We start from the raw sequence: 26,535 nt of genomic DNA, 5'->3' as shown, positions 1-26,535 counted from the left end.
ACTGGAGTGGTATCATCTGGATATATGAGATTCCTGCTACTTCTCCAAGCAGTCTTGATTCCAGCTTGTGATTCATCCAGCTCAGCATTTTGCAGGATGTATTCTGCATATAAGGCAGATCTCTAAATTATTTCCACCAAGATTTCTCCCAGCCTCATTCCTGCTCATGACATTTGTTTACTGAATTTAGAGTGTTCCTAGATTCCATTGTACTTTGCCTGGAAAATCCCATGGATGGAGGAGCCTGGTAGGCTGCAGTCCATGGGGTCGCTAAGAGTCGGACACGACTGAGCGACTTCACTTTCACGCATTGGAGAAGGAAATGGCAACCCACCCCAGTGTTCTTGCCTGGAGAATCCCAGGGACGGGGGAGCCTGGTGGCTGCCGTCTGTGGGATCACACAGAGTCAGACACGACTGAAGTGACTTAGCAGTAGATTCCATTTGGAACATTTCCTGCTTTAACAAAACCCTCTGCTGCTGCTGCTGCTGCTGCTAAGTTGCTTCAGTCGTGTCCAATTCTGTGCGACCACAGAGACGGCAGCCCACCAGGCTTCCCTGTCCCTGGGATTCTCCAGGCAAGAACACTGGAGTGGGTTGCCATTTCCTTCTCCAATGCATGAAAGTGAAAAGTGAAAGTGAAGTCGCTCGGTCATGTCCGACTCCTAGCTACCCCACAGACTGCAGCCTACTAGGCTCCTCCATCCATGGGATTTGCCAGGCAAGAGTACTGGAGTGGGTTGCCACAAAACCCTCTACTTCATACTTAATCCAATATTTTCTTTCCTCAGGCTGAGTCATTATTCTGATTCCATCTGATTTTCTAAGTTCAGAGAAATTTTTCAAATTTTCTAGCCTATAGAGGTACACTTTGAACTGTTTTTCCTTTTAGTTTTTCTTACATTTTATTTCAATGTCAATTTGGTTAGGGGAGCTGAATGACACATATTCTCAGTATACCCTCTGATTCAAAAACGGGTGTGTGAGAGGGTGAATATGGCTGTGGGTGTGTATCAAACTACTATCACAGTACACACTCTTGTCTGCCTATCACATAATAAGAAAAGATGTCTAATGTTTAACAGCTATAAAACATGAGGATTTTTGCCTATAGATTACATTGTTCCATAATTTAAACTATAAAAAAGTATTTTTCCAGTATTATCAGATGATCTGCCTATCATTTTACTAGCAGTCAGGCTAGCAATTATATTAACAGATCTTCTAATATGAAACCATTTCTTATATGAACTCTGTATTAGCATATTATTATTTTAAAACAAGAATACTGTATATTATTTCAGTTCAAAAGAATATACAGTAGATCCACATATGAAAATTAAATTAAATTAATTTTTTCCATAGATATACACTTTAATTAGCACACTTGCAATGTGTCCTATTCTTAATGATAATAAATATGATTGTATGATGAAGAAAACAGTGTATTTTCTTGCTGAGAAAATGTATTAGGTACTGCTAAATTTGAAATCTATGTGAAATGGATTGTATAAGATTTTTCTTGAAATCAGCATTGAGAATAATATACCTTTCAAAATGTTTCTAATTTATACAAAGATTGATAATTCAATTAGAAAATATGAAGAGTTTTAATTAGTGACAGAAAGTTGGAAGAATATAGAATTCTTATAAAAAAATAACCACTCAGATAAAATGTTTCCTTTTGAGATTTGTTTTGATGTTTGGGTTGTCTATCTGTCTTTCTTGCTGAAAATATAATACAATAAATAGTATCATAGAATGGAACTGGTATATGTGGCATCAACTATACTATCTCATAATGGATAAATATGGTTCAGTGGGTAAATGAATGTAATGCTGAGTTATATTTTAATGGTTATGTTGAAATACAATTCCAATACCATGCAATTCACCCATTTAAAGTATATAATTCAATGTTTTTTTTACATTTTTAAAAATATCTTTGCAGATAGGTACAAATATAACCATAATCAATTTTAGAACATTTTCATCACCTCAAAGAGAAACCCTGTGCCCCTTAAGCTGCTGCTGCTGCTGCTAAGTCGCTTCAGTCGTGTCCGACCCTGTGCGACCCCACAGACGGCAGCCCACCAGGCTCCCCTGTCCCTGAGATTCTCCAGGCAAGAATACTGGAGTGGGTTGCCATTTCCTTCTCCAATGCATGAAAGTGAAAAGTGAAAGTGAAGTCGCTCAGTCGTGTCCAACTCCTAGCGACCGCATGGACTGCAGCCTACCAGGCTCCTCCATCCATGGGATTTTCCAGGCAAGAGTACTATCACCTCATTATTCCTCATACCCACTTTCAGCCCTAAGAGACAACTAATTTCTTTATGCCTCTGTAGACTGATGCTGAACTATTTTTTTAAAAGTAGTTGTGTCATTTTCCCTTCAGTTCAAAAGAATATACAGTGGATCCACAGATGAAAATTAAATTAATTTTTTCCATAGATATACACTTTAATCAGCACACTTGCAATGTGTCCTATTCTTAATGATAATAAATATGATTGTATGATGAAGAAAACAGCGTATTTTCTTGCTGAGAAAATTTACTTGTATTTTCTTGGGCTCCAAAATCACTGCAGATAGTGACTGCAGCCATGAAGTTAAAGGACACTTGCTCCTTGGAAGAAAAGCTATGACAAACCCACATAGTGTATTAAAAAGCAGAAACATTACTTTGCCAATAAAGGTCTGTCTACTCAAAGCTAAGGTTTTTCCAGTAGTCTTGTATGGATGTGAGAGTTGGACCATAAAGAAGCCTGAGTGCTAAAGAATTGATGCTTTTGAACTGTGGTGTTGGAGAAGACTCTTGAGAGTCCCTTGGACTGCAAGGAGATCAAACCAGTCAATCCTAAAGGAAATCAATCCTGAACATTCATTGGAATGACTGATCCTGAAGCTAAAGCTCCAATACCTTGGCCACCTGATGTGAAGAGCTGACTCATTATAAAAGACCCTGATGCTGGGAAAGACTGAAGGCAGGAGGAGAAAGGGATGATGGAGGATGAGATGGTTGAATGGCTTCACTGACTTAATGGACATGAGTTTGAGCAAGCTCCGGGAGTTGGTGATGGACGGGGAAGCCTGGTGTGCTGCAGTCCATGGGGTCACAAGAGTCAGAAATGACTCAGTGACTGACCCACAACAACAGAGCCTACTACTTTAATTGCACAAAAGCATCTAAAGTAATCATATCCAAAAGTAACTTATGACTTTCCCACTCCAAACCATCAATACCAACACTATCATCCAAGGAAGAAAACCGTAAACTAGGCCCTGATACCTCTTTTAACCTTATCTCTTATATTTAGTCCATCACAAAGTATTATAAATCTTACTTCCTAAATATCTCTCAAACTCATCCACCTCTTTCCATATCTACCATCACTTTTGTCCAGCAATCATCACCTCTTATCTGGAATACTAGACCAGCCTACCAATAACTCTTCTCCCCACATCCATTCTCATCCCTCATCCATTATTTAGCTAGAATAATCTTTTAAAAATAGAAATCTGATCTTCTCACTCCAATTTACTCTACTCCTGTCCCGAACACACATATTCCACTTAACTCACTGCTTAAAGGGTCAAACAGGCCCTAAAAAATGTGAAATCTTCCTATTTTTTTAATTCTTACTTCTTACCATACCTCCTTAGGGTTCTATGTCTTATGTTCTAACCACTTGGAGCATTGTTCATGCTTTAAAGTGGCTACACTCCCTTCAATTCTAGATTTTAGACATGATATTTACTCTGGAACACCTGATAATGAATAGATAGAGACTTGTAGGGTTATGAATGACTTTTAAGCTTCTGGTTAACAAAATAATATGCATACTAGAACCATTTCTTGAAATTTTTAAAATACCAAATTATCTTTTATTATTAACTTCTCACTATTGTTCCTGAAACACTTTCACACATAATAATGCCACAAAGTCCTCGCACTACTGTTCCTTATACCTAGTATGATCTTTTAATTGATTTTTGCACAAATACTGACTCCTTGATATTTATATCTCAGAATGCTATGTCTTATCAAAATCAGACACCTTGTTGTCCTAATATATCACTCTCTTTTAATTGCATTGCATTATCACTGTCTGATACTGATTAGTTTATTGGGAATCTCCCCAATCATAATACAGCTCTCTGAGAACAAAGTCCTTAGTCTTATTCATTCTTGTATTGCTATCATCAACATGTAATCCTTGTTCAAGAAATATTGAATGAATGAACAAATGAATAATTCAGAGCCAGGATTCCCCACCTGTAATAAAGTAGATTACCATTTAAAATTGATGCTATCATAAAACAGATCAATAGCACATGGACACTGAAAATCGGGCAACTTATTGAAATGTTATGGAGTAAGAATAAACCTGTGAACTCCAAACCAGTATTAATAGGCATTACAAAGGCACAGTGGTGTAGTGGCTAAGAACACAGGGTCTGCAGCCATACTGTCAAGGTTCGAATCCAAGCTCTACCACTTATTGGTTGATATTGGGCTAGTTACTTAACCTCCCTGAGGTTGTTCTGCAGTCTACATGACAAATATAAAAACAGTATCTGCCTTAGAAAGATGAAGTGAAGATGAAATATATATGCACTACACAGTAACAATACAATAACAGTGCCTGAGACATAGAGGACAATCAGTAAATGTTAGCTGTGGTTTTCTTAATGCAAAGAACATCCACAAAAGAGGGCTTAGCATTAGAGAACATGCAGTTTGAAGTGGTTACTTCCATACATCTTTCATGAGTAAATGGTATTCATAGGATGAATTTAAAGCTGTAGAAGACTGAATACTATAGAGAAAATTAGCTTGAAGTAAAAATTTCTCTTGGGTGTCTTACATACCGAGTGAGTACGGAGTGCTGCGATGGTTTTTGAAAGTGCCATTTCCCAGAGTTCATCAATGTAGGCTCTATTTACTAAGCCCTGTGTTGTATGTAAAATGTGATCTTCAACCACAAAAAAGCTAAGATTGAGGAAAAAAAGAAAGCACAGCTGTCAGAAAATAGTTTGATTACTATTTTCAGCATGTCACAAACATTAAGAGCTGCCATTAAATTTAAAGGCAATACTAGTGTTTTTCTTAAAGAAAGTTATTTGGTATAACAAACAAAATCAGATTTATTAGACTTGGAATTATACCTTTGATCATGATATCATTTTAATAAAACTTCAATAAACTGGAATTACATTTGTAAACTGGAATTACATTTGCATTAAATGTTAACCATGCTATCCTGGAATTTAAAAGGGAAGAAAAAAATGTTTATAGATAAAGGAGACTAGTTTCACTACAGTAAAAATACCAGGCCATTAAAACATTTTACAAAAAACAACAAAAGTTAAAACACCCATTATTTTAAGAATCCAACACACAAAATATTAAAACAATTCCCTTTATACAAAACTTGTTCATCCAAGTGTTGAAAAGATATAGCACAAAGGTAAAAAAATACACACATATTTTTTTAACATTCTGCTGTGGTGTCCTAATTTTTATGCATCTGAAATTATCTTTAGTTATCTTACCTAAATATTCATACTAATTAAAACAATTCTTTAGAGAATTGCTCATGATAACACTTTAATAAAGTTATCAATTACATTATAACAATCTGAATTTGAAAAAGAAAGAAATTTCATGGAACAATTCAACTTACTTCCTTTTTTTCACTACAAAATCACTATTTTACAATAAGAATAAGCTGCCTATATTTGGGAAGCTTATTGGGGAACTGGAATTCCAAACTAGTATGTATTCTCAAGATGAGAGTGGCAAACGACACAGTCCATGGAATAAGTTTGGCACATTGCTTATTTTTATAAATGCTGTGTTATTGGAACACACCAATTGTGTCTCATGTACATATTGTCTATAGCTGTTTTTGTACTGCGACAAAGCTGAATAGCTGCAACAGAAACTGTTTGGTCTGTTGAACCTAAAACACATTACCATTTGGCTCTTTTAGAAAAAAAGTGCCAACGTTTGTTGATTGTTTGGTTCTCTCTTAACAATAATGGAAAAGCAAAATATCACATATAATAAGGTTATAATTCAACATTATTCTTCCTTTCTCCATAAAAAGTATTCTCCAACAATATAATGTTGAAACAAATAGATGTTCCTTTAAAATTATCAGATATTCAAAACCAAATCTTGTTTTAAGAATTTAAATAAAGAAAAGAAAAATAAATTCCCAAAGAACACTTTCTATACTTTTCCAAGTCTCAGGAAAAGTGTACAAACTATTGAAAGTGTATAAATTTAAGACACACACATAAATACCCACCCGACAATTTGATTAAAATACTTCCTGTAGCCGTCTAAAGTTTCATGCTACAAAAAAGCAAAGAAGAAAGAAGTTATTGTTTTTGTTTTGATAAAGACACAAATCAGCTAATTCATTTCTTAAGGCTCAATTCCCAAGACGATAAAGTAAATACAATAAGAGTACCTACGAATCTATGCCCCAACCACTAATGCTGAAAAAGCCGAAGTTGAACAGTTCTATGAAGACCTACAAGACCTTCTAGAACTAACAAGGTGTCCAAAAAAAGATATCCTTTTCATCATAGGGGATTGAAATGCAAAAGTAGGACATCAAGAAATACCTGAAATAATAGGCAAGTTTGGCCTTGGAGTACAAAATGAAGTGAGGCAAACACCGACAGAGAACACACTTATCATAGCAAACACCCTGTTACAACAACAGAAGAGAAAGAGACAACTCTACACATGGACATCACCAGATGGTCAGTACCAAAATCAGATTGATTACATTCTCTGCAGCTGAAGGTGGGAAAGCTCTATATAGTCAGCAAAAACAAGATAGAGAACTGACTGTGGCTCAGATCATGAACTCCTTATTGTAAAATTCAGACTTAAATTGAAGTAAGTAGGGAAAACCACTAGGCCATTCAAGGATGACCTAAATCAAATCCCTTATGATTATACAGTAGAAGTGACAAATAGATTCAAGGGATTAGATCTGACAGACAGAATGCCTGAAGAACCAAGGACAGAGGTTCCTAACATTGTACAGGAGGCAGTTATCAAAATCATCCCCAAGAAAAAAAAAATGCAAAAGGCAAAATGGTTGTCTGAGGAGGCCTTACAAATAGTTGAAAAAAGAAGAGAAGCAAACGTAAAAAGAAGAAAGGAAAAAAACATACATACCCAGCTGAATGCAGAGTTCCAAAGAATATCAAGGAGAGATAAGAAATCCTTCTAAAGTGAACAATGCAAAGAAACAGGGAAAAACAACAGAATGGGAAAGACCAGAGATCTCTTCAAGAAAATTACCAAAGGAACATTTCATGCAAAGATGGGCACAATAAAGGACAGAAATGGTATGGACCTAACAAAAGCAGAAGATATTAAGAAGAGGTGTCAAGAATACACAGAAAAACTATACAAAAAAGGTCTTAATGACCCAGATAACCACGATGGCGTGATCACTCACCTAGAACCAGACATCCTGGAATGGGAAGTCAAGTGCAACTAAGAAAGCGTCACTATGAACACAGCTAGTGGAGGTGATAGAATTTCAGCTGAGCTATTTTAAATCCTAAAAGATGATGTAGTTAAAGTGCTGCACTCAGTATATCAGCAAATTTAGAAAACTCAGCAGTAGTCATAGGACTGGAAATGTCAGTTTTCATTTGAATTCCAAAGAAGGGCAATGTCAAAGAATGTTCAAACTGCCCCCCAATTGCATTTATTTTATATGGTAGCAAGGTAATGCTCAAAATCCTTCAAGTGAGGCTTCAACAGTACATGAACTAAGAACTTTCAGATGTCCAAGCAGGATTTAGAAAAGGCAGAGGAACCAGAGATCAAACTGCCAACATCAGATGGATCACAGAAAAATCAAGCTAATTGCAGAAACACATCTACTTCTGCTTCACTGGCTATGCTAAAATCTTTGACTGTGTGGATCAGAACAAACTGTAGAAAATTCTTCAAGAGATGGGAATACCAGATCACTTTACCTGCCTCCTGAGAAACCTGTATGTAGGTCAAGAAGCAACAGTTAGAACTGGACATGGAACAATGGGCTGGTTCCAAATTGAGAAAGGGGTACATCAAGGCTGTATATTGTCACCCTGTTTATATAACTTATATGCAGAGTACATCATGTGAAACACTGGACTGGATGAAGCTCAAGCTGGAATCAAGATTGTCGAGAGAAATAACAATAACCTCAGATGTGCAGATGACACCACCCTAATGCCAGAAAGTGAAGAGGAACTAAAGAGCCTCTTGATGAAGGTAAAGAGGAGAGTGAAAAAGCTGGCTTAAAACTCAACATTCAGAAAACAAAGATCATGGCATCCAGTCCCATCACTTCATGGCAAATAGATGGGGAAACAGTGACAGACTATATTTTCTTGGGCTCCAAAATCACTGCAGATGGGGGCTGCAGCCATGAAATTAAAAGACACTTGCTCCTTGTAAAAAAAGCTATGACAAACCTAGACAGTGTATTCAAAAGCAGAGACATCATTTTGCTGACAAAAGTCCATATACTCAAAGCTGTGGTTCTTCCAATAGTCATGTACCAATGTGAGTGGTGGACCATAAAGAAGGCTGAGCGTGAAACAATTGATGCCTTTGAACTGTGATGCTGGAGAAGGCTCTTGAGATTCCCTTGGACAGTAAAGCAATCAAACCAGGCAATCCTAAAGGAAATCAATCCTGAATAGTCACTGGATGGACGATGCTGAAGCTGAAGCTCCAATACATTGGCCACCTGACACAAAGCACTCACTCACTGGAAAAGACGCTAATGCTGGGAAAGATTGAGGGCAGGAAGTGAAGGGGTTGACAGAGGACAAGATGGTAGGATGGCATCACCAACTCAATGGACATGAGCTTGAGCAAACTTCAGGAGATAGTGAAGCCCAGGGAAGCCTGGTGTGCTACAGTCCGTGGGGTTGCCAAGAGTCGGACATGACTGGGTGACTCAACAACAACCTATCTTTATAGGATTACAGTGAGGATGAAATGAGACAATACATATCTAGTACTTAGAAGAATGCCTGAAACATAGCAATCAAGAAATGTAGTTGCTACTTTCTTAGTGCAAGTCACAGCCACCAAAAGTGGTCCCCGAATGACAATTTGGGGGGGCGGTGGGAATCACAAGTGGAAAATAATTAAAAGATATAGAAGAAAAATGAAAAAGGGAGAAAAATAAAAGTGGTTATCCTACCATGTTAGACGGAGGCTGGAGCACCAAACGAGCCTGTTTTCGCCTTTGTTTTCGGTAGTAGTTCTCAAATGTTTCCCGGGCCCCCTGCAAAACAAATGAAAGGAAATAGGTTGACACAATTGGGCCAACCACTCTAGTATTTCATGGGAAAAGAGAAGCTCCCAGGTCAGAAGCTAAGGCAGTCCCACATTTCTCACAATCTGTCATTTTAACAATAATAACCATTGAAAAAACAAAAAAAATTATTAGAACTTACTGAACCTAACTTACAAATCCCAACAGAAATGGACACAAGATTATTCAGAGGAAACTGTCAGAACTCAACCTCCAAAAACACCAAAGTTGGTTTTTGAACTAATTATCACAAATTTACAAGAAAAAAACAAACCAACATTCTTGTAGGTTATAATAACAGTTGAGAAAATGATCCTTAAAAAAAAAAAAATCACAGACCATCCCAGAAGAAAATTCCAGAATAAAATCTAGCCTCAAATCAATCATGAGCAAGAGGCCAAAAGAAGACAAGAAAAAGGCAGAAATTGAGAATAATGTCAGTCTTCTCAGAGTATTATCTAGCACAGGATTAACACCAAAAAGGAAGAAACAAAGCCCTGTAACTTTTCATTCAGGGTTTTGGGGCTTAAACTGAAAGGTACTCTAGAAAACAAGAGCTGATTTATATGCTCTATAACTGGGGTTGAATAGTGTCCTCTCGAAATTAATGTCCTTCCCCGGACCTCACAGCATGACCATTTAGAAATAGTCTTTACAGGTGTAATTCGTTAAATTAAGATGCAGCCATACTATAACAGGGTGATCCTTAATCTAGCATAACTGGTGTTTTCATAAGAAGAGGAGAATGCTATATGAGGACAGCACAGGGAGAATTCAACATGGAGCCACAAACAGAGATAGGATTGATACATCTCAACACCAAGGACTCCTGGCCACCACAGAGGCTGTGGAGAGGCAAGGATTCTACCCAGAATCTCAAAGGAAGGACAGCCTTCTAACATCCTAATTTTGGATTTCTACTCTCCAAAACAGTGACAGAAGAAATTTCTCTTATTTTAAGCCACTGAGTTGTGGTACTTGATTATAACAACCCTAGAAACTGATATGAACTCAAAACTTTTAAAACATGATGCTCCCCTTTTATTAAACTCCACTCACAACCCAAGACTTTTCTAAAGAAACTAAAGTAGAAAGGGAGAGACAGCATTGTACAGCGGTTAACAGTATTGAATTTAGAACCAGATGAATTTATTCCAATCATGGCCTGCTAATGCTGTTAAGTCGCTTCAGTTGTGTCCAACTCTGTGCGACCCCATAGACGGCAGCCCACCAGGCTCTGCTGTCCTTGGGATTTTCCAGGCAAGAACACTGGAGTGGGTTGCCATTTCCTTCTCCAATGCATGAAAGTGAAAAGTGAAAGTGAAGTCGCTCAGTCGTGTCCGACTATTAGCGACCCCATGGACTGCAGCCTACCAGGCTCCTCCGTCCATGGGATATTCCAGGTAAGAGTACTGGAGTAGGGTGCCATTGCCTTCTCCAATCATGGCCTAGCCCTTACTAACTGTGTAACTCATGTGCTCCATCAGTCAGTTGTGTTTGACTCTTTCCAACCACATGGACTGTAGCTTGCCAGGCTTCTCTGTCATGGGATTATCCCAGCAAGAATACAGGAGTGGGTTGCCATTTCCTCCTACAGTATAACTCATATGACTAGCTATATAATTTCCCTGTCATTAATTTACCTTCCACTGTTTAACTCTTTACCAATGGCAACCCACTCCAGTACTCTTGCCTAGAAGATCCCACGGACAGAGAAGCCTGGTAGGCTGCAGTCCATGGGGTCGCCAGAGTCGGACACGACTGAGCGACTTCACTTTCACTTTTCACTTTCATACATTGGAGAAGGAAATGGCAACCCACTCCAGTGTTCTTGCCTGGAGAATCCCAGGAATGGCGGAGCCTGGTGGGCTGCCGTCTATGGGGTCGCACAGAGTCAGACACGACTGAAGCGACTTAGCAGCAGCAGCAGTAGACATGCTATGGCTTACTTATTTGTAGAGATGCCAACCTCCTATGTTTGTTATAAAGATTATGAAGCATTATAAAGCTTTTAGAATACTGTCTAGATAAATAATAACCACTATGTAAATACTTATTTAAAACATAATATGAAATCAGTGATGAAAGTGAAAGCCCCACCCATGTGAAGATAAAGTTTACTGTGAAAGTGTTGAACATTTCAGTCATGTCTGACTCTTTGAGACTCTATGGACCATTGCCCACCAGGCTCCTCTGTCCAGGCAAGAATATTGAAGTGGGTAGCCATTCTCTTCTCCAGGGGATCCTCCCAACCCAGGGATTGAACACGGGTCCCCTGCACAGAAGGAAGATTTTCCATGTACTATCTACCTTCAGTTTTTTTTACCTTCCCAAAAGTCTGAAGAATCTTACTCAACATGACTTCTTTGTTATCCTTAAACTAGAAAAGCTATTTAAGGTACTAAATCATGCACACTTGATAGTGTAGCTCAGTGGTTGGCAAATGCTTTCTGTAATGAGTAGAATAGTAAATAGTCTTTGTTGAGCCATGCAGTCTTTGATGCAACTACTCAACACTGCTGCTGTTGTGTAAGAGCAGTCAGAAACAATATATAAATGAGTATGACTCTGTTCCAATAAAACCTTGTTTGTAGAAACTGAAATTAGAATTTTAAACCATTTTCACCTGTCATAAAATATTAGTCCTCGATGGATAAAAAATGATTTTTTACCCATTATTTGAAAATGTAAAAGTTCACAAGGTCATACAAAAACAGGCAATATGATGGACTTAACACAAGAGTCATGGTTTGACAACTCTTGGTATAGCTTAAAATCAAATATTTTAACACACTAAGGTTTTGACAACTGTATACATCTGAATTTTTCTGTCTAAAAAATGAAAACAAACCTTAAGACAGCTATTTCAAGACTTTCTTAGTCCATAAGCTAGTGAGGTAGCAAATAATTATATTTAAGAAATAAGAAGTGGAAATTACCTGTTGGTTTGTTAAAGTTCTTCCCTACTTGTCACCACTTTCCAGCATCGTGGTATTATTAAAGGTCAATTATCTTTTGTACACAGTGAAGGACATTTTATTTTAAGGTTAACAGCCCTAAAAGGCCCTTTATTATGTGAGTGTGACATTACACTTTCAACATACTTTTGAGCCAAGATACACTTAGTTGAGAATTTAGAGAAAGCCTTGTTAATTAGGACACAGCATACTAACCAGGACTAACCGAGACTTCCCAGGTGGCCTAGTGGTAAAAATCCACCTTCAATGCAGGAGCTGTAGGAGACATGGGTTCGATCCCTAGGTCAGGAAGATCCCCTGGAGGAGGAAATGGCAACCCACTCCACTATTCTTATCTGGAGAATCCCACGGGCAGAGGAGCCTGGAAGGCTACAGTCCATAAGATAGCAAAGAGGCGGACACGACTAAAGTGACTTAGCAGTAGCATACTAATTTAATTATTTGTCATAAATGATAGAAAATAAACAAGATGAAATTCTATATAAAAACCAAATCATGAACTTCTACTTAATTCTAACCTATATACATTTTGTTTTTTAATAAAATTAAAACATAAGAAAAGACCAATTTATCTAATAGGTCTGGCTTCTCCATTTACAAAATTGAGTTAGATTTTCCCTAGTGAATGTTCAAGAAATTCACCTCTGATTTTTCTATTTCTTTTGCCAATTTTGTCAACTCAATGCTTATAGGAAGAAATTGAGAAATAGATGTCTGCCCAATACAGCTGAGTAATTGAGGAAGTGCCTGCCTATTCACAAATAGGTCAATAGACAATGCTCTATAGAGTCCTGCCACCTCGGCCTCAAGCTCCTTTAACCACTCAAATGAAAAAAAACAAAACACAAACCAAAAAAAGTCACCTGAACAGCTAATAAAGGTATAAACAAAAAGATACAAAACAACAGGAAGGCAAGGCAAAAGTTGTTTTCATTTTCATTTTATGTCTTTAGAATGACAGTGCTCCAAAGACTATACGATAATTAATTAATACATACAATGGCACAGAAAAATCAGTTACAAAGTATATAAAGTGCTTACCATGTGAAAGACACTAAGAATCTCCTCAGTGAATTTATAGTCTACTGTGGAAGACTAGAAATTAAATAAGCAATTATATTAAAATAAACAATAAAATCCTATGGATTGGAGTGGAATGTATAACCGAGTGCATGTGTGTGTGTGTGTGTGTATGCATGCACATGAATGGGGGAGGGATAAATGTTAGAGAAAGATTCTCAGGAAAAAAATAACATTTATACTCATAATTGAAGAATGACTCAGAAGAATAAGCCAGGTAAACAGAAAGGGGGGAAAAATGTTCCTTGTAGAGACAGAGAGATTCAATGAAAAAAGATATCACACACTCCATGAACTGAAAGTTCTTCACAATTGGAACTTCAGTGTGTAAGGGAGAGGTATGATAGAAGACAAGGCCAGGGGACTTTGTGAATCATGATAAGATATTTGGACTTCAACTCTAGTTTTAGACACCTGGAAGCTGTAATGTAGTAAGCACTATAAAGGAAGGGGAAATTAGCTACAAAACTCTGACATATACTTAAATAGGCACAAGCCAATTGGATATATGTGGTAAAGGATATGAAGGAAAGAAAACTAACATGAGATTTCTAACCTAGGTAACTAGTTTGGCTGGTGGTGTCATTTAATAAGAGAGGAATCAGGAGGAAATGCAGTCAGTTATTATTCATGGATTCCTAATTTGCAAATTTGTCTGCCTGCTAAAATTTATGGGTAGTCTCAAAATCAAAACACATGGCACTTTCATAGTCATACACAGACATACAGAGAGTGGTAAAAATTTTGAGTTGCCTGATATACGTGTTCCTATATATTTATATATCCAGATCTGAAGAAAACAGAAACAATCATTCAAAAAGATATATGCATCCCATTGTTCACAGCAGCACTATCTGCAACTGCCAACATATGGAAGCAACCTAAATGTCAGTACTTTGGCCACCTCATGCAAAGAGTTGAGTCGTTGGAAAAGACTCTGATGCTGGGAGGGATTGGGGGCAGGAGGAGAAGGGGACGACAGAGGATGAGATGGCTGGATGGCATCATTGACTCAATGGACGTGAGTCTCAGTGAACTCCGGGAATTGGTGATGGACAGGGAGGCCTGGCGTGCTGCGATTCATGGGGTCTCAAAGAGTCGGACACGACTGAGCTACTGATCTGATCTGATAAATGTCCATCAACAGATGAGTGGATAAAGAAGATATGGCAAATATATACAATTGGATATCACTCAGTCATAAAAAAGAATGAAATTCTGCCATTTGCAACAACATGAATGGACCTAGAGAGTATTATGGTTCGTGAAGTAAGTTAGACAAAGGAAGATAAATACTGCATGTTATTACTTACATGCGAAATATAAAAAAAATAAAACAATTGAATATTACAAAACACAAGAAGACTAGCAGATATTGAGAATGAACAAATTGTTACCAATAGGTAAAGGGAAGGAAGGAGGGACAAGACATGTGTGGGGATTAAGTGATACAAATCACTACACACATATAAAATAACCATGCTATGAGGATATACTGTACAGCACAGGGAACATAGGCAATATTTTACAGCAATTTTAAATGCACTATAATCTATAAAAATGTTTAATCACTATGTTATATATTATATACATGAAACTAATATGTTGATAATATTATAAATCAACCTTTAATTTTTAAAAACCTCATGCATAATCCCCATCTCCTAGAGACAGCTACTGCTTACTACTGCGTGTGTGTGTGCTTAGTTGCTCAGCTGTGTCTGACTCTGCGACCCCATGGACTGCGGCCCACCAGGCTCCTCTGTCCATGGAATTCTCCTGGCAAGAACACTGAAGTGGGTAGCCATTCCCTTCTCAAGGGGAACTTCCAGACCCCAGGATTGAACCCAGGTCTCCCGCATTACAGGCAGATTCTTTACCGTCTGAGGTACCAGGGAAGCTATTCTAAACAGATATTTTACCTACACACATATGTGCATGTAACACATTTATAAATAGGATCATGTATCATAGTATACATATTCTTTTCACTGACTTTTCCAGGCAAAAATCTTTTCCAGAACATCATAATCCAGTATGATCCACTTTTACTGCACAACACTGTTCCAACTGCCTTTCTTCAAACACATGCTACAGACTGCCATACAAATGCCGGAACAAACATGAGTTATGAATAAATGTTTAAAAATAAAAACACAAGTGATGATTTTGAATTTCCCACATGTCTAGACTTGTCTGAATATAAACATTAAAAAAAAAAAAAACCACAGTATTGCCATTCAGTGGGGGCAAATGAGTAAGGCCTTTTGTTTTCGTATATAAATAAAAGTGATAAAATTCATTGCTAACAAAGCTCAAAGTCAAATTATAGTTGCTATAGTAGGTCACACCAGGAATCAAATAAGTCAGGATCATGTGATCCTTGCTCTTAGTGGGAAAAGAGAAGGCCAGATGAATGACCTTTCCTGAATTTCTTTCCTTCATAAAAGGTAACAATGTATCCTATATGCAGAAACACCCTGAACATTTCATACAATTACTGATCCCCAGGTCTCCAAATGTTAGTGGAAACATGGCCAGTTTCATAGGAAAAAAAGCTTATGCTGGGACAATACTTCCTCATAGGGGCAATATGTCTACATAACAGAAGGAGGAAAAGACCTTCTATTTTCTTTATTAAATATTTACTATGCCATGATTTGGTTAAACAGCTTTTCATCTAGTGCCTCTTCCATGGTAGAGACTGATATGAGGTTCACTGGAAAGTAGACAGAATCCTTCCCATCCATCACAACAAAACACAGTGAACCCTTGGACTGAGAAACAACTATGGACAAGCATGCAGAGAACAAGAGAGAGAAATGGAAGAAGGGAATCACATACAGGGTTCTTCCGGCTTTGCCTACAGGAAGCAATATTTCCATTTGGTCTTGGACAAAGCCTATAATTTCATTGCCCTGACTGCAGCTGGAGAACACCCTTTTAACTGTCCCAACATCCAAGTGAAGACAGGTTTATTCAGAGTGTTTAAAAAAAAAAAAAAACACCTGAAAGGGCTATTTTAATTTGCTTCCATGTGAAAAGGGGAGCACATATCACAGGGCACCGTAATGACATTCAGCGGGATATTACACTTCACCATATGGCTAATTTGAACAGCAGGCCCAAAGCAGGATTTTCTTTCATTAGAAGTGACTTAAAGATCAGACTACAGAAACACATGTAAAGAACAAACCCAAGATGTCCCCTATTTCTTAAATCTAGAAACATTCATTTGATCGTTTGATTCTCAGATGTGAAAGCCCATTCACAGTTCTCATGGCAAGATCATTCAAGAGTTGTGAAGGTAGTACTGTGTCACTGCTCCACTTACCTACATTATGGCTTTGAAAAATGTCTAAAATTCAAGAACCACACTGTTCACAACATAGATGTGGAAAGGATAATTGCTCTGGTAGATAATTAACCATGAAAAAAACAAAAAACCATTACTTTCTAAATGCCCCGATTCTTGCTATTACTCACTTAGCCTACAGAGTAAACCTACATAAACTTCTGACCCTTTTTGAAGAGCAACAGTAATCTGATGTTCTAACAGAATCCTGTTTATTTTTAAGATGCCCCTTATAACTTATGTTTGTCTTGGCATTTCCTCTTTCTCCCATACACCAAGTCTGAGCCATAGAAAAGAACATCCCCTCCGGGAATGACAGAAGTCTACAGAATTTTAAAAAAGAAAGAAATCTAATGTCTAATGATTATGGATAGTTGGGTCTGTGCTTTTGAAGAAAGTAAACATTATGATTAACAATCTTGGGCTTTGTAATTAGCTTCCCCTCTTCCATGAGAGAGTGTTAATTTATTAAATATTTTAACAAAGAGTCTTTTATTATTAGATTCAGTTTGGCTGCCTCCTTTCATAGCATTACCAATTACAACCAATAAAGCTTTAATTGATGACTACTTTTTATAACCTTTGACCCAAGATGATAAACAGTTGTACCTTAGAAGCGAAAGGGTAAACCTCAAAGGGAACAGTGTCTTAATCATGCTTAGCAAACCAAACTGCTTAAAATTACAACCTACCTACCTGGATAGAACAGAAACCCAGACTTCCTCTATGATTAAGGTAATTGATCAGGAAAAGACTTGGATTTCACTTTTAAGGTAAGTGTCCCATTTTGTTATAAAAAACATAAGTTGAATAATCTGTATATAACTGTGCACAATTACATGCACAAATAATGTGCTAATTGTATACTATAATACAATTTAATCAATTTGTAGACAATTAGCAAGAGAATTCTTTTTTTTCCCATGTTCTTTTTCCAGTTTTACTGAGAAATAATTGACTTACATCTCTGTGCAAGTTTAAGACATCCAGTATGGTGATTTGATTATGATGGTTAGAAGCCTCTTCTAACTCACAACTGTCAATCTTTTCAACTGCTGAAGTGCTTCAAAATTTAAAACTTTAAAATTTCCCAATCTCTTAATCTTTTTTCATGTTGCCAAAATGAATAGGGCTTTGAACAATTACTAAAGAGCACACAGAAAAAGGTACCATCTAAAAATGTAAATAAAAATTATATCATCATGTCACAGCTGTTATACACAATCACTTCATGGACATGAAAGGCAATGCGATATTATTAATAGTTCTCACTATTGACAATAAGTAAATAGAAACTGCTGGCTTAACAGAAGGTGCAATACAAGATTTTATACAAGAAGACTAGGCATATAGCTTTCAAGTGACTTCTCAAGTATATTAGAGGAAGTCAACACCAGGAAAAGCAAAAAATCTGAGGCTCAGTCTAAGAAGTTTATAAACTGAATGAGTTATACACATTATTTTTATGATATATAAATGTATGTAATAGCTGTTTTATTAAAGACACATGGCTGCTCCCTGCCTTTCAAAATCAAACTTGCCAAGCCACCTCCCAAAACAGCCCTTTATATAGTTAAGTGACAACTGGAGGAATTTTGTATAAATAAATCTATGCCTTTTCTCCCCCATTAACAGAAACTGTACAGAAACAGACAAATTTAGAATATAAGAATAAAAAAAATCTGTCACACTGAACTTCAGATATTCAAAAAAACAGGCAGAATATCTAAAAACAAAAAAAGATAAATATATTCAGCTGATGTTTGCTTAAAAATATAAGAATATAGATTAAGAGAAAAAATGAAACTAAAAGTTAAATAAACCTTGCTTCAATACTAATTTTTAATTAAACTTTTTATTATGAGAGGCCTGTAGATTTACATGTAATTATAAAAAAAATTAATAGAGAGAGATTCCATGTGCCTTTAAGCAGGTTTTCCAAAGGTGAGCATCTTAGAAAACTACAGTTCACTATCACAACTGGGCCACTGACAGAATCAGTCAAGGATGCACAATTCCAAAATTACAAGGATGTCACAAGTGTCCTTTTTATAGCCATACCCACTTCCCTCCATCCCTACCTTCTACCGAGCTTTTGGTCAGCACTAATGTTCTCTCCAGTCCAGCGTTTCTCAGCAGAGACATTACTTTGCCAACAAAGGTCCATCTAGTCAAGGCTATGGTTTTTCCTGTGGTCATGTATGGATGTGAGAGTTGGACTGTGAAGAAGGCTGAGTGCCGAAGAATTGATGCTTTTGAACTGTGGTGTTGGAGAAGACTCTTGAGAGCCCCTTGGACTGCAAGGAGATCCAACCAGTCCATTCTGAAGGAGACCAGCCCTGGGATTTCTTTGGAAGGAATGATGCTAAAGCTGAAACTCCAGTACTTTGGCCACCTCATGCGAAGAGTTGACTCATTGGAAAAGACTCTGATGCTGGGAGGGATTGGGGGCAGGAGGAGAAGGGGACGACAGAGGATGAGATGGCTGGATGGCATCACCGACTCAACGGACGTGAGTCTGAGTGAACTCTGGGAGTTGGTGATGGACAGGGAGGCCTGGCGTGCTGAGATTCATGGGGTCGCAAAGAGTCAGACACGACTAAGCGACTGATCTGATCTGATGTGAATGTTCTCTCCATTCCTATAATTTTTGTCATTTAAGACTTATGTAAATGGAATTTTACAGTGTGCGGCCTTTTGAGATTGGCTTATTTCACTCAGCATAAATCTCTGAAGATTCATCTATGTTGCTGCAAATATCAGTAGTTCTTTCCTTTGTATTGCCGAGTAATATGTCATGATGCTATGGTATAAATGGACCATAGTTTAACTATTCATCTCCTTCAAGATTATAGGGTTGTTTCCCGTTTGGTGCTATTATGAACAAAGCTGCTATAAAGTACCTGAAGTAAAATACCTGAAATAAGCTTTCTTTTCTCTGGGATAAGTAAACATGAATGCAATTGCTGGGTTACATGATAGTTTCATGCTGAGTTTTTTAAACCGCCAAACTGTTTTCTAGGGTGACCTGCACCATATATGTGCCCATCAGCAATCGTAATGGTATTTCGTGTAGTCATTATTGTAAAGGAATGTAATGATGGCTCATGGTGGCTTTAATTCTTTTTAATAACTAACGATGCTGAACAAAAGATGTTACCAAATGCTTAGTTTCCATCTGCCCATATGCACTGGTAAACAGTTTATTGTGGTTTTTGTCCATACCATAAGTGGATTGTTTGCTTTTTTATGGTTGAGTTTGGAAAAGTCTTTATATACATTCTAGATACTAGTCCTTTTTGGATACGCCATTTGCTAACATTTTCTCCCACTCTGTAACTTGGCTTTTCATCCTGTTATCAGGGTCTTTTAATTTTGATGAGGTTCAATTTATCAATTATTTTCTTTTTGCGATAAGTGTTTTTGGAGTAAAGTCTAAGGACTCTGTCTACCTCTAGAGTCTGAGGGTCTTCTATTTTTCTCAAAAGTTGTCTAGTTTTGCATTTTACGTTTAAATCATAACACATTTTGAGTCACTTTTTGTACAAAATGTGAGAAGTAACTGCAGGTTCACTGTTTTGCTGTGTGAATGTGCAACTATTCTAGCACCATTTGTTGAACTGCTTCTGCAACTTCCTCCCATATTTTTATCTTTCTAAATTTTCTGTTCTGTCCCTCTGGTCTGTGTAGCCCTTTGTCAATTCCATACATCTTTCTTTTTTTAAAAAAAGCTTTCCATTGAGCTATGTCTTATATATAACGTCATTTGGTTTCAGATTAGATAGCACACATTGTGAAATGATCACCACAATAAGTCTAGTTACCATCCATCACCACACAAGCTTAATTTTTAGGATTTATTCTCATGGCAACTTTCAAGTATTCTCTACAATATCACTGACTATGGTCTATATGCTGTACATTACACCCCCAGGATTTTTTGTCATTACTGAAAGTTTGTACCTCTTAACCCTCTTCACCAAATTAAAGCTTTTGAACAGCAAAGGAAACCATAAGCAAAATGAAAAGACAACTCACAGAATGGAAGAAAATATTGTAAATGATGTGATCAATAAGGGCTTATTTCCAAAATATACAAATAGCTCATGCAGCTTAATATCAAACCCCCCCCCCAAAAAAATTGGCAGAAGATTTAAATAGACATTTCTCCAAAGAAGACATGCAATGGGCACATGAAAAGATTCCCAACATCACTATTAGAGATGTGCAAATTAAAACTATGAAGTATCACTTCACACCAGTCAGTATGGCTACCATCAAAAACTCTAAACATAATATCCTGGAAAGGGTGCTCAGAAAAAGGAACCCTCCTGCATTGTTAGTGGAAATGTAAATTTGTGCAGCCACTATGGAGAACAATCTGGAGGTTTCTTAAAACATTAAAAATAGAGCTACCATATAATCCAGCAATTCCACTCCTGGGCATATATCCAGAGAAACTCTAATTCAAAAAGATATATGCACTCTGACGTTCAAGGTGGCACTATTTACAATAGTTAAGACAGAGAAACAACTTCCATGTCCAACAGAGGAATGAAAAAAGAAGATGTGCTATATACACATGTGTATATATACACATACACACACATAATTGAATATTGCTCATCCACAAAAAAGAATGAAATAATGCCATTTGTGGCAACATGGATGGATCTGGAGATTATCATACTAATTAAAGTCAGTCAGAGAAAGACAAATACTGCATGATATCATTTATATGCAGTCTTAAAAAATGATAGAAATGAACATATTTAAAAAACTGAAATAAACTCACAGACACAGAAAACAAACTGAGTTACCAAAGCAGAAGAGGAGGTAGACTGGGCATGTAGAATTAACAGACACACGGTGCTGTATATAAACAAGCAAAAGGCCAACTGTGCAGCACGTGTGCTGAGCCGCTTCAGTCGTGTCCGACTCTACGCGACCCTCTGGACTGTAGCTACCAGGCTCCTCTGTCCATGTCCTGGATTCTCCAGGCAAGAATACTGGAGTGGGTTACCATTTCCTACTCCAGGGGATCTTCTCAACCCAGGGATCAAACCCGTGTCTCTTATGTCTCCTGCATTGGCAGGTGGGTTCTTTACCACTAGCACCACCTGGGAATCCCACTGTATAGCATAGAGAACTATACTTAATATCTTGTAATAATCTATAATGGAAAATAATCTAAAAAGGAAAGGATATATGTGTGTATACATATGTATGTATATGTATGTGTCACTTTTCTATATACCTGAAACTGTTGCAACTTTGTAAATCAAATATATTTCAATAAAAAAAACAATGTGAGAATAAGAAAAAGAATAATTTTTGTTTAAAAAAGCCCAAAATCAATAGTGATTTTTAAAATACTAATAAAATTCACCACTGTACCATTTGTTTTCCTGTTACAAAGTTAGCAAAAGAAAAAAGACAATACTCTGTATCATTGAAAATATGGCAAAATCACAATCCTAAATTCTTTTCTTAAGGAATGCAAATTGTCATGACATTTTTGAGAGATTATCAGGAAGCTAAAAATATGTCTGCCCTGTAACTCACTTTAATCATTTTACCTAAAGTAAGCATTAGATGAGTAATTTTTTTTTCATTTTTAAACTCTTTTTTTTAAATTTTTTAACTTTACAATATTGTACTGGTTTTGCCATATATCAAAATGAATCTGCCACAGGTATACCTGTGTTCCCCATCCTGAACCCTCCTCCCTCCTCCCTCCCCATACCATCCCTCTGGGTCGTACCAGTGCACCAGCCCCAAGCATCCAGTATCGTGCATCAAACCTGGACTGGCAACTCGTTTCATATATGATATTATACATGTTTCAATGCCATTCTCCCAAATCATCCCACCCTCGCCCTCTCCCACAGAGTCCAAAAGACTGTTCTATACATCATTGTCTCTTTTGCTGTCTCGTATACACGGTTATTGTTACTTTCTTTCTAAATTCCATATATATGCATTAGTATACTGTATTGGTGTTTTTCTTTCTGGCTTACTTCACTCTGTATAATAGGCTCCAGTTTCATCCACCTCATTAGAACTGATTCACATGTATTCTTTTTAACGGCTGAGTAATTTTTTAAAAAAATGCTTAAAATGTGCACAGTTGAGAGAACTCAGGTTCACATTCTTACAGTATAGGTTAGAACCCTGGCTTATTCCTAACTCTGTGATCTTAAGCAATTTATTTAATCTAAGTCTCAACTGCCTCACCTGAAAAATAGGAATATTAATATATATACTTGCCAGGATTGCTAAGAGGATAAAATAAGACAAAGTATGCAAATCATACAAAATGATGCCTAGCATATACTAAGCTCTCAATAAATGGTAGACACTGACATCATCATCATCATCACCATCATCATTACTGTTTTTCATGACTATCATGATTAATTACAATATTAGATTAAGGAAACCTATATAGTGAAAATAAAAACAACAATGTTGATCTGTAACATCATATGACAACATATGACATGAACATATATTTGTGATAATGTACATATTAAAGGAAGGGGGAAGCAAAGTATAAAGAAATGCACACAGTATAATTAAATTTATGTAAAAAGTATATCAAATGTGTCCAAAGAATAATGTCTGTATGGAAGTAGACCAAAATTGTGGGGAAATTACAAGTAATTTGGTTTCTTAAAATTTTTCAACTTTTTAAAACAAGGAACAATGACATTTAGGTGAAAAATAAATATCAAAGGCATCACAGTGTCCATGACCTCACCAGGTCAGGGTAGAAAGAGCCTAGGACAGACTGGAATGATTAGTATAGAAACTGCCATATCCCGAGATAAAGAACATAAGAAGAGAAAAAAAAATAAGTGCTTTCTTCAAAGTTGATAGGTGAGAATAAAAGTGGTTCCTGTGCTATGTCTAGAGTTGGACAGGGTTAGAGTAACAGCTGGCACCTGGAAAGGAACTCACCATCCTGTAGCAATAAGAAAACCATAAAACTGATACTTTGGGACCGTGCCATCTACCACTCTGCCTACAGACAAGGTGGCTGCCTATCTGAAGACTCCTTCCTGTAAAAACCAAGTATACAACTCTATAATAACTGTACAGGGAGATTTCAGACAGAAGATATCTGGCACTGTAGAAACTTTCAACAGAACGTCTGTTTGAAAATTTCCCTTAAAAGAGTAAAAAAAACTATGCCTGGAAAGAGAAAAATTTTTGCTCTTTTCTGAATGGGAGGGTCCAAGTGAAGCTTGATCTTGGAACAAACTGCACAATAACCTGGCATTATGAAGGGCTATTTGGCAACTCAAGGAAGGATGATCTATCCTAAGACTAGTCCAGAGTGAGCTTGGCTTTGCCTAACTGAGGGCTGGCAGTGATCCTTTTAAAACTATCACCTGCCTCTCCCCTCCTGAATTTCCCAAGCCAGGTTTAGAGTGAAGAGCAGAGAGTGAGCGCAGGATAATTTCTAATTAAAAATAAACCCTTAGGATGAACTGTGCAGAACTACCCCAGCAAGGCTGCAGTTGCACATGGCAGTTGCAAAACTCTGACATGTTCAAAGAGACCTTGCATGACGACACTAACACATTATTAGAGTTCCTAGGCTTCCCTGGTGGCTCAGAGGTTAAAGCGTCTGCCTGCAATGCAGGAGACCTGGGTTCGATCCCTGGGATGGGAAGATTCCCTGGAGAAGGAAATGACAACCCACTCCAGTATTCTTGCCTGGAGAATCCCACGGATGGAGGAGGCTGGTGGGCTATAGTCCACAGGGTCGCAAAGAGTCAGACACGACTGAGTGACTTCACTTTATAAGCCAATACTCCTAATCCAAGGGCAAAATATTAAACACATTTGTTTACCTTCTCTCTCTACTGCAGCCATTTTTCTAAGCCAATACATATGTGGTTTAATATGACTGAGTTTCTCTATGTCCTTATATCTGATTTCCAGGGCTTTGCCTGGAAGGGCATGACTATTATTTAAAAAAAAAAAAATTCCCAAAACTACCAAGAGCATTGCTTTCTTAAGAATTTTATAATTTTTTCTTTTTCCTCAAATTTCAAATACCAGATATGAATGCAAAATAATGTCAATCTATTTTTTTTAGTAGTATGTTTAGAATGTATAGTTATAGAAAAAGTTTGTTTACTTACTGTATAACTTTTGCCCCAGCAACAGAAACATTAATAATACAGAAAAGTAATACAAGGTTTCAAATACAATGCAAAAACAAACTTAGCTCCTATTTTTGCAAAACACTAGCACTGTGATCCAGTGTGGTTGTTCAGTTGCCCAGTTGTGTCCAACTCTGCGACCCCACAGACTGCAGCATGCCAGGCTTCCCTGTCCAGAAGCATCACCATCTCCCAGAGCTTGCTCAAACTCATGTCTATTGAGTCAGTCATGACATCCAACCATCTTGTCCTCTGTCATCACCTTCTTCTCCTGCCTTCAATCTTTCCCAGTATCAGAGTCTTTTCTAATGAGTTGGCTCTTTGCATCAGGTGGTCAAAGTATTAGAGCTTCAGATTCAACATCAGTCCTTCCAATGAATATTCAAGATTGATTTCCTTTAGAATTGACTGGTTTGATCTCCGTGCAGTCCCAGGGACCCTCAAGAGACTTCTTCAACACCAAAGTTCAAAAGCATCAATTCTTCGGCTCTCAACCTTCTTTTTGGTCCAACTCTCACATGACTATTGAAAAAACCATAGCTTTGACTATAGGAATCTTTGTCGGCAAAATAATGTCTCTGCTTTTTAATATGCTATCTAGGTTTGTTACAGCTTTTCTCCCAAGGAGCAGGAGTCTGTTAATTTCATGGCTGCAGTCACCATCTGCAGTGATTTTGGAGCCCGAGAAAATATAAAGTCTGCCACCGTTTCCATTCTTTCCCCATCTATTTGCCATGATGGGACCAGAGGCCATGATCTTAATTTTCTGAATTTGAGTTTTAAGCCAGCTTTTTCACTCTCCTCTTTCACCTTCATCAGGAGGTTCTTTAGTTCCTCATCACTTTCTGTCATAAAGGGGGTGTCATCTGCATATCTGAGGTTATTGATATTTCTCCCAGCATTCTTGATTCCAGCTAGTGCTTCATCTAGCCTGGCATTTCACATGATGTATACAGAGTACATGATCCATTAGGCAGTTCAGTTAATCTTGCTGAACTTCAGTTCCCTCAACTACCAAGTCAATATATGATGCTGACTATAAACCTGCTTTTGTCAGACTGGTATCCTAAACTTAAAAAAAAATGCAGCAGTTTGGACACTGACTGTAGAACACCTTACAGCTATAGGTAATATTTGGAGAAGGAAATGGCAACCCACTCCAGTATTCTTGCCCGGAAAATTCCATGTACAGAGGAGTCTGGCAGGCTATAGTCCATGGGGTCGTAAAGAGTCAGGCACAACTGAGCAACTAACACACACATAGGTAATACTTTCAAATGGAGAAAAAAAGACAAAAACTATCCTTTCTTCTAATGAGGACTAAAATTTGATCCTTCTCTATTTTCATATTTGTAAGAAATTTGAGAAGATAGATATAGCTCTAAAAGTTAAACTGGATCCTCCATGCTGGCCATTTTCACAAAGGATATTTCATAGAAACCACAAGCAACAAATAATTTTAATTATTCTGAAAATAGAGAAAATAATCTATGCTTCAGGTTTTAAAAAGCATATAACAAAATTACATGGTATAAGATGGTATATAATAAAGCATTTGTTAAGCATGCCTCTTTTACTTCATCAAATCCT

The 26,535-nt window shown here is 37.3% G+C and overlaps 1 protein-coding gene across 5 annotated transcripts in view; it reads right to left on the bottom strand.

The window, feature by feature from the left end:
• The window catches only part of EXOC6B (exocyst complex component 6B), a 721,589-nt gene that overhangs the window by 326,735 nt on the left and 368,319 nt on the right, over nt 1-26,535 (bottom strand). For all 5 annotated transcript variants that reach the window (XM_055539668.1, XM_055539673.1, XM_055539671.1 and 2 more), the window contains 3 exons: nt 9,242-9,325; nt 6,317-6,363; nt 4,872-4,992 (listed from right to left, as the gene is read on the bottom strand). In XM_055539668.1, coding sequence (XP_055395643.1) covers nt 4,872-4,992; nt 6,317-6,363; nt 9,242-9,325 — 252 coding nt within the window. The remainder of the gene's footprint in view (nt 1-4,871; nt 4,993-6,316; nt 6,364-9,241; nt 9,326-26,535) is intronic.

This window comes from Bubalus kerabau, chromosome 11 (genome assembly GCF_029407905.1).
Source record: "Bubalus kerabau isolate K-KA32 ecotype Philippines breed swamp buffalo chromosome 11, PCC_UOA_SB_1v2, whole genome shotgun sequence".
NCBI classification, from domain to species: Eukaryota; Metazoa; Chordata; class Mammalia; order Artiodactyla; family Bovidae; genus Bubalus; species Bubalus kerabau.
The sequence above is the reverse complement of the archived record's forward strand: the minus strand, read 5'-3'. Positions and strand labels throughout refer to the sequence as shown.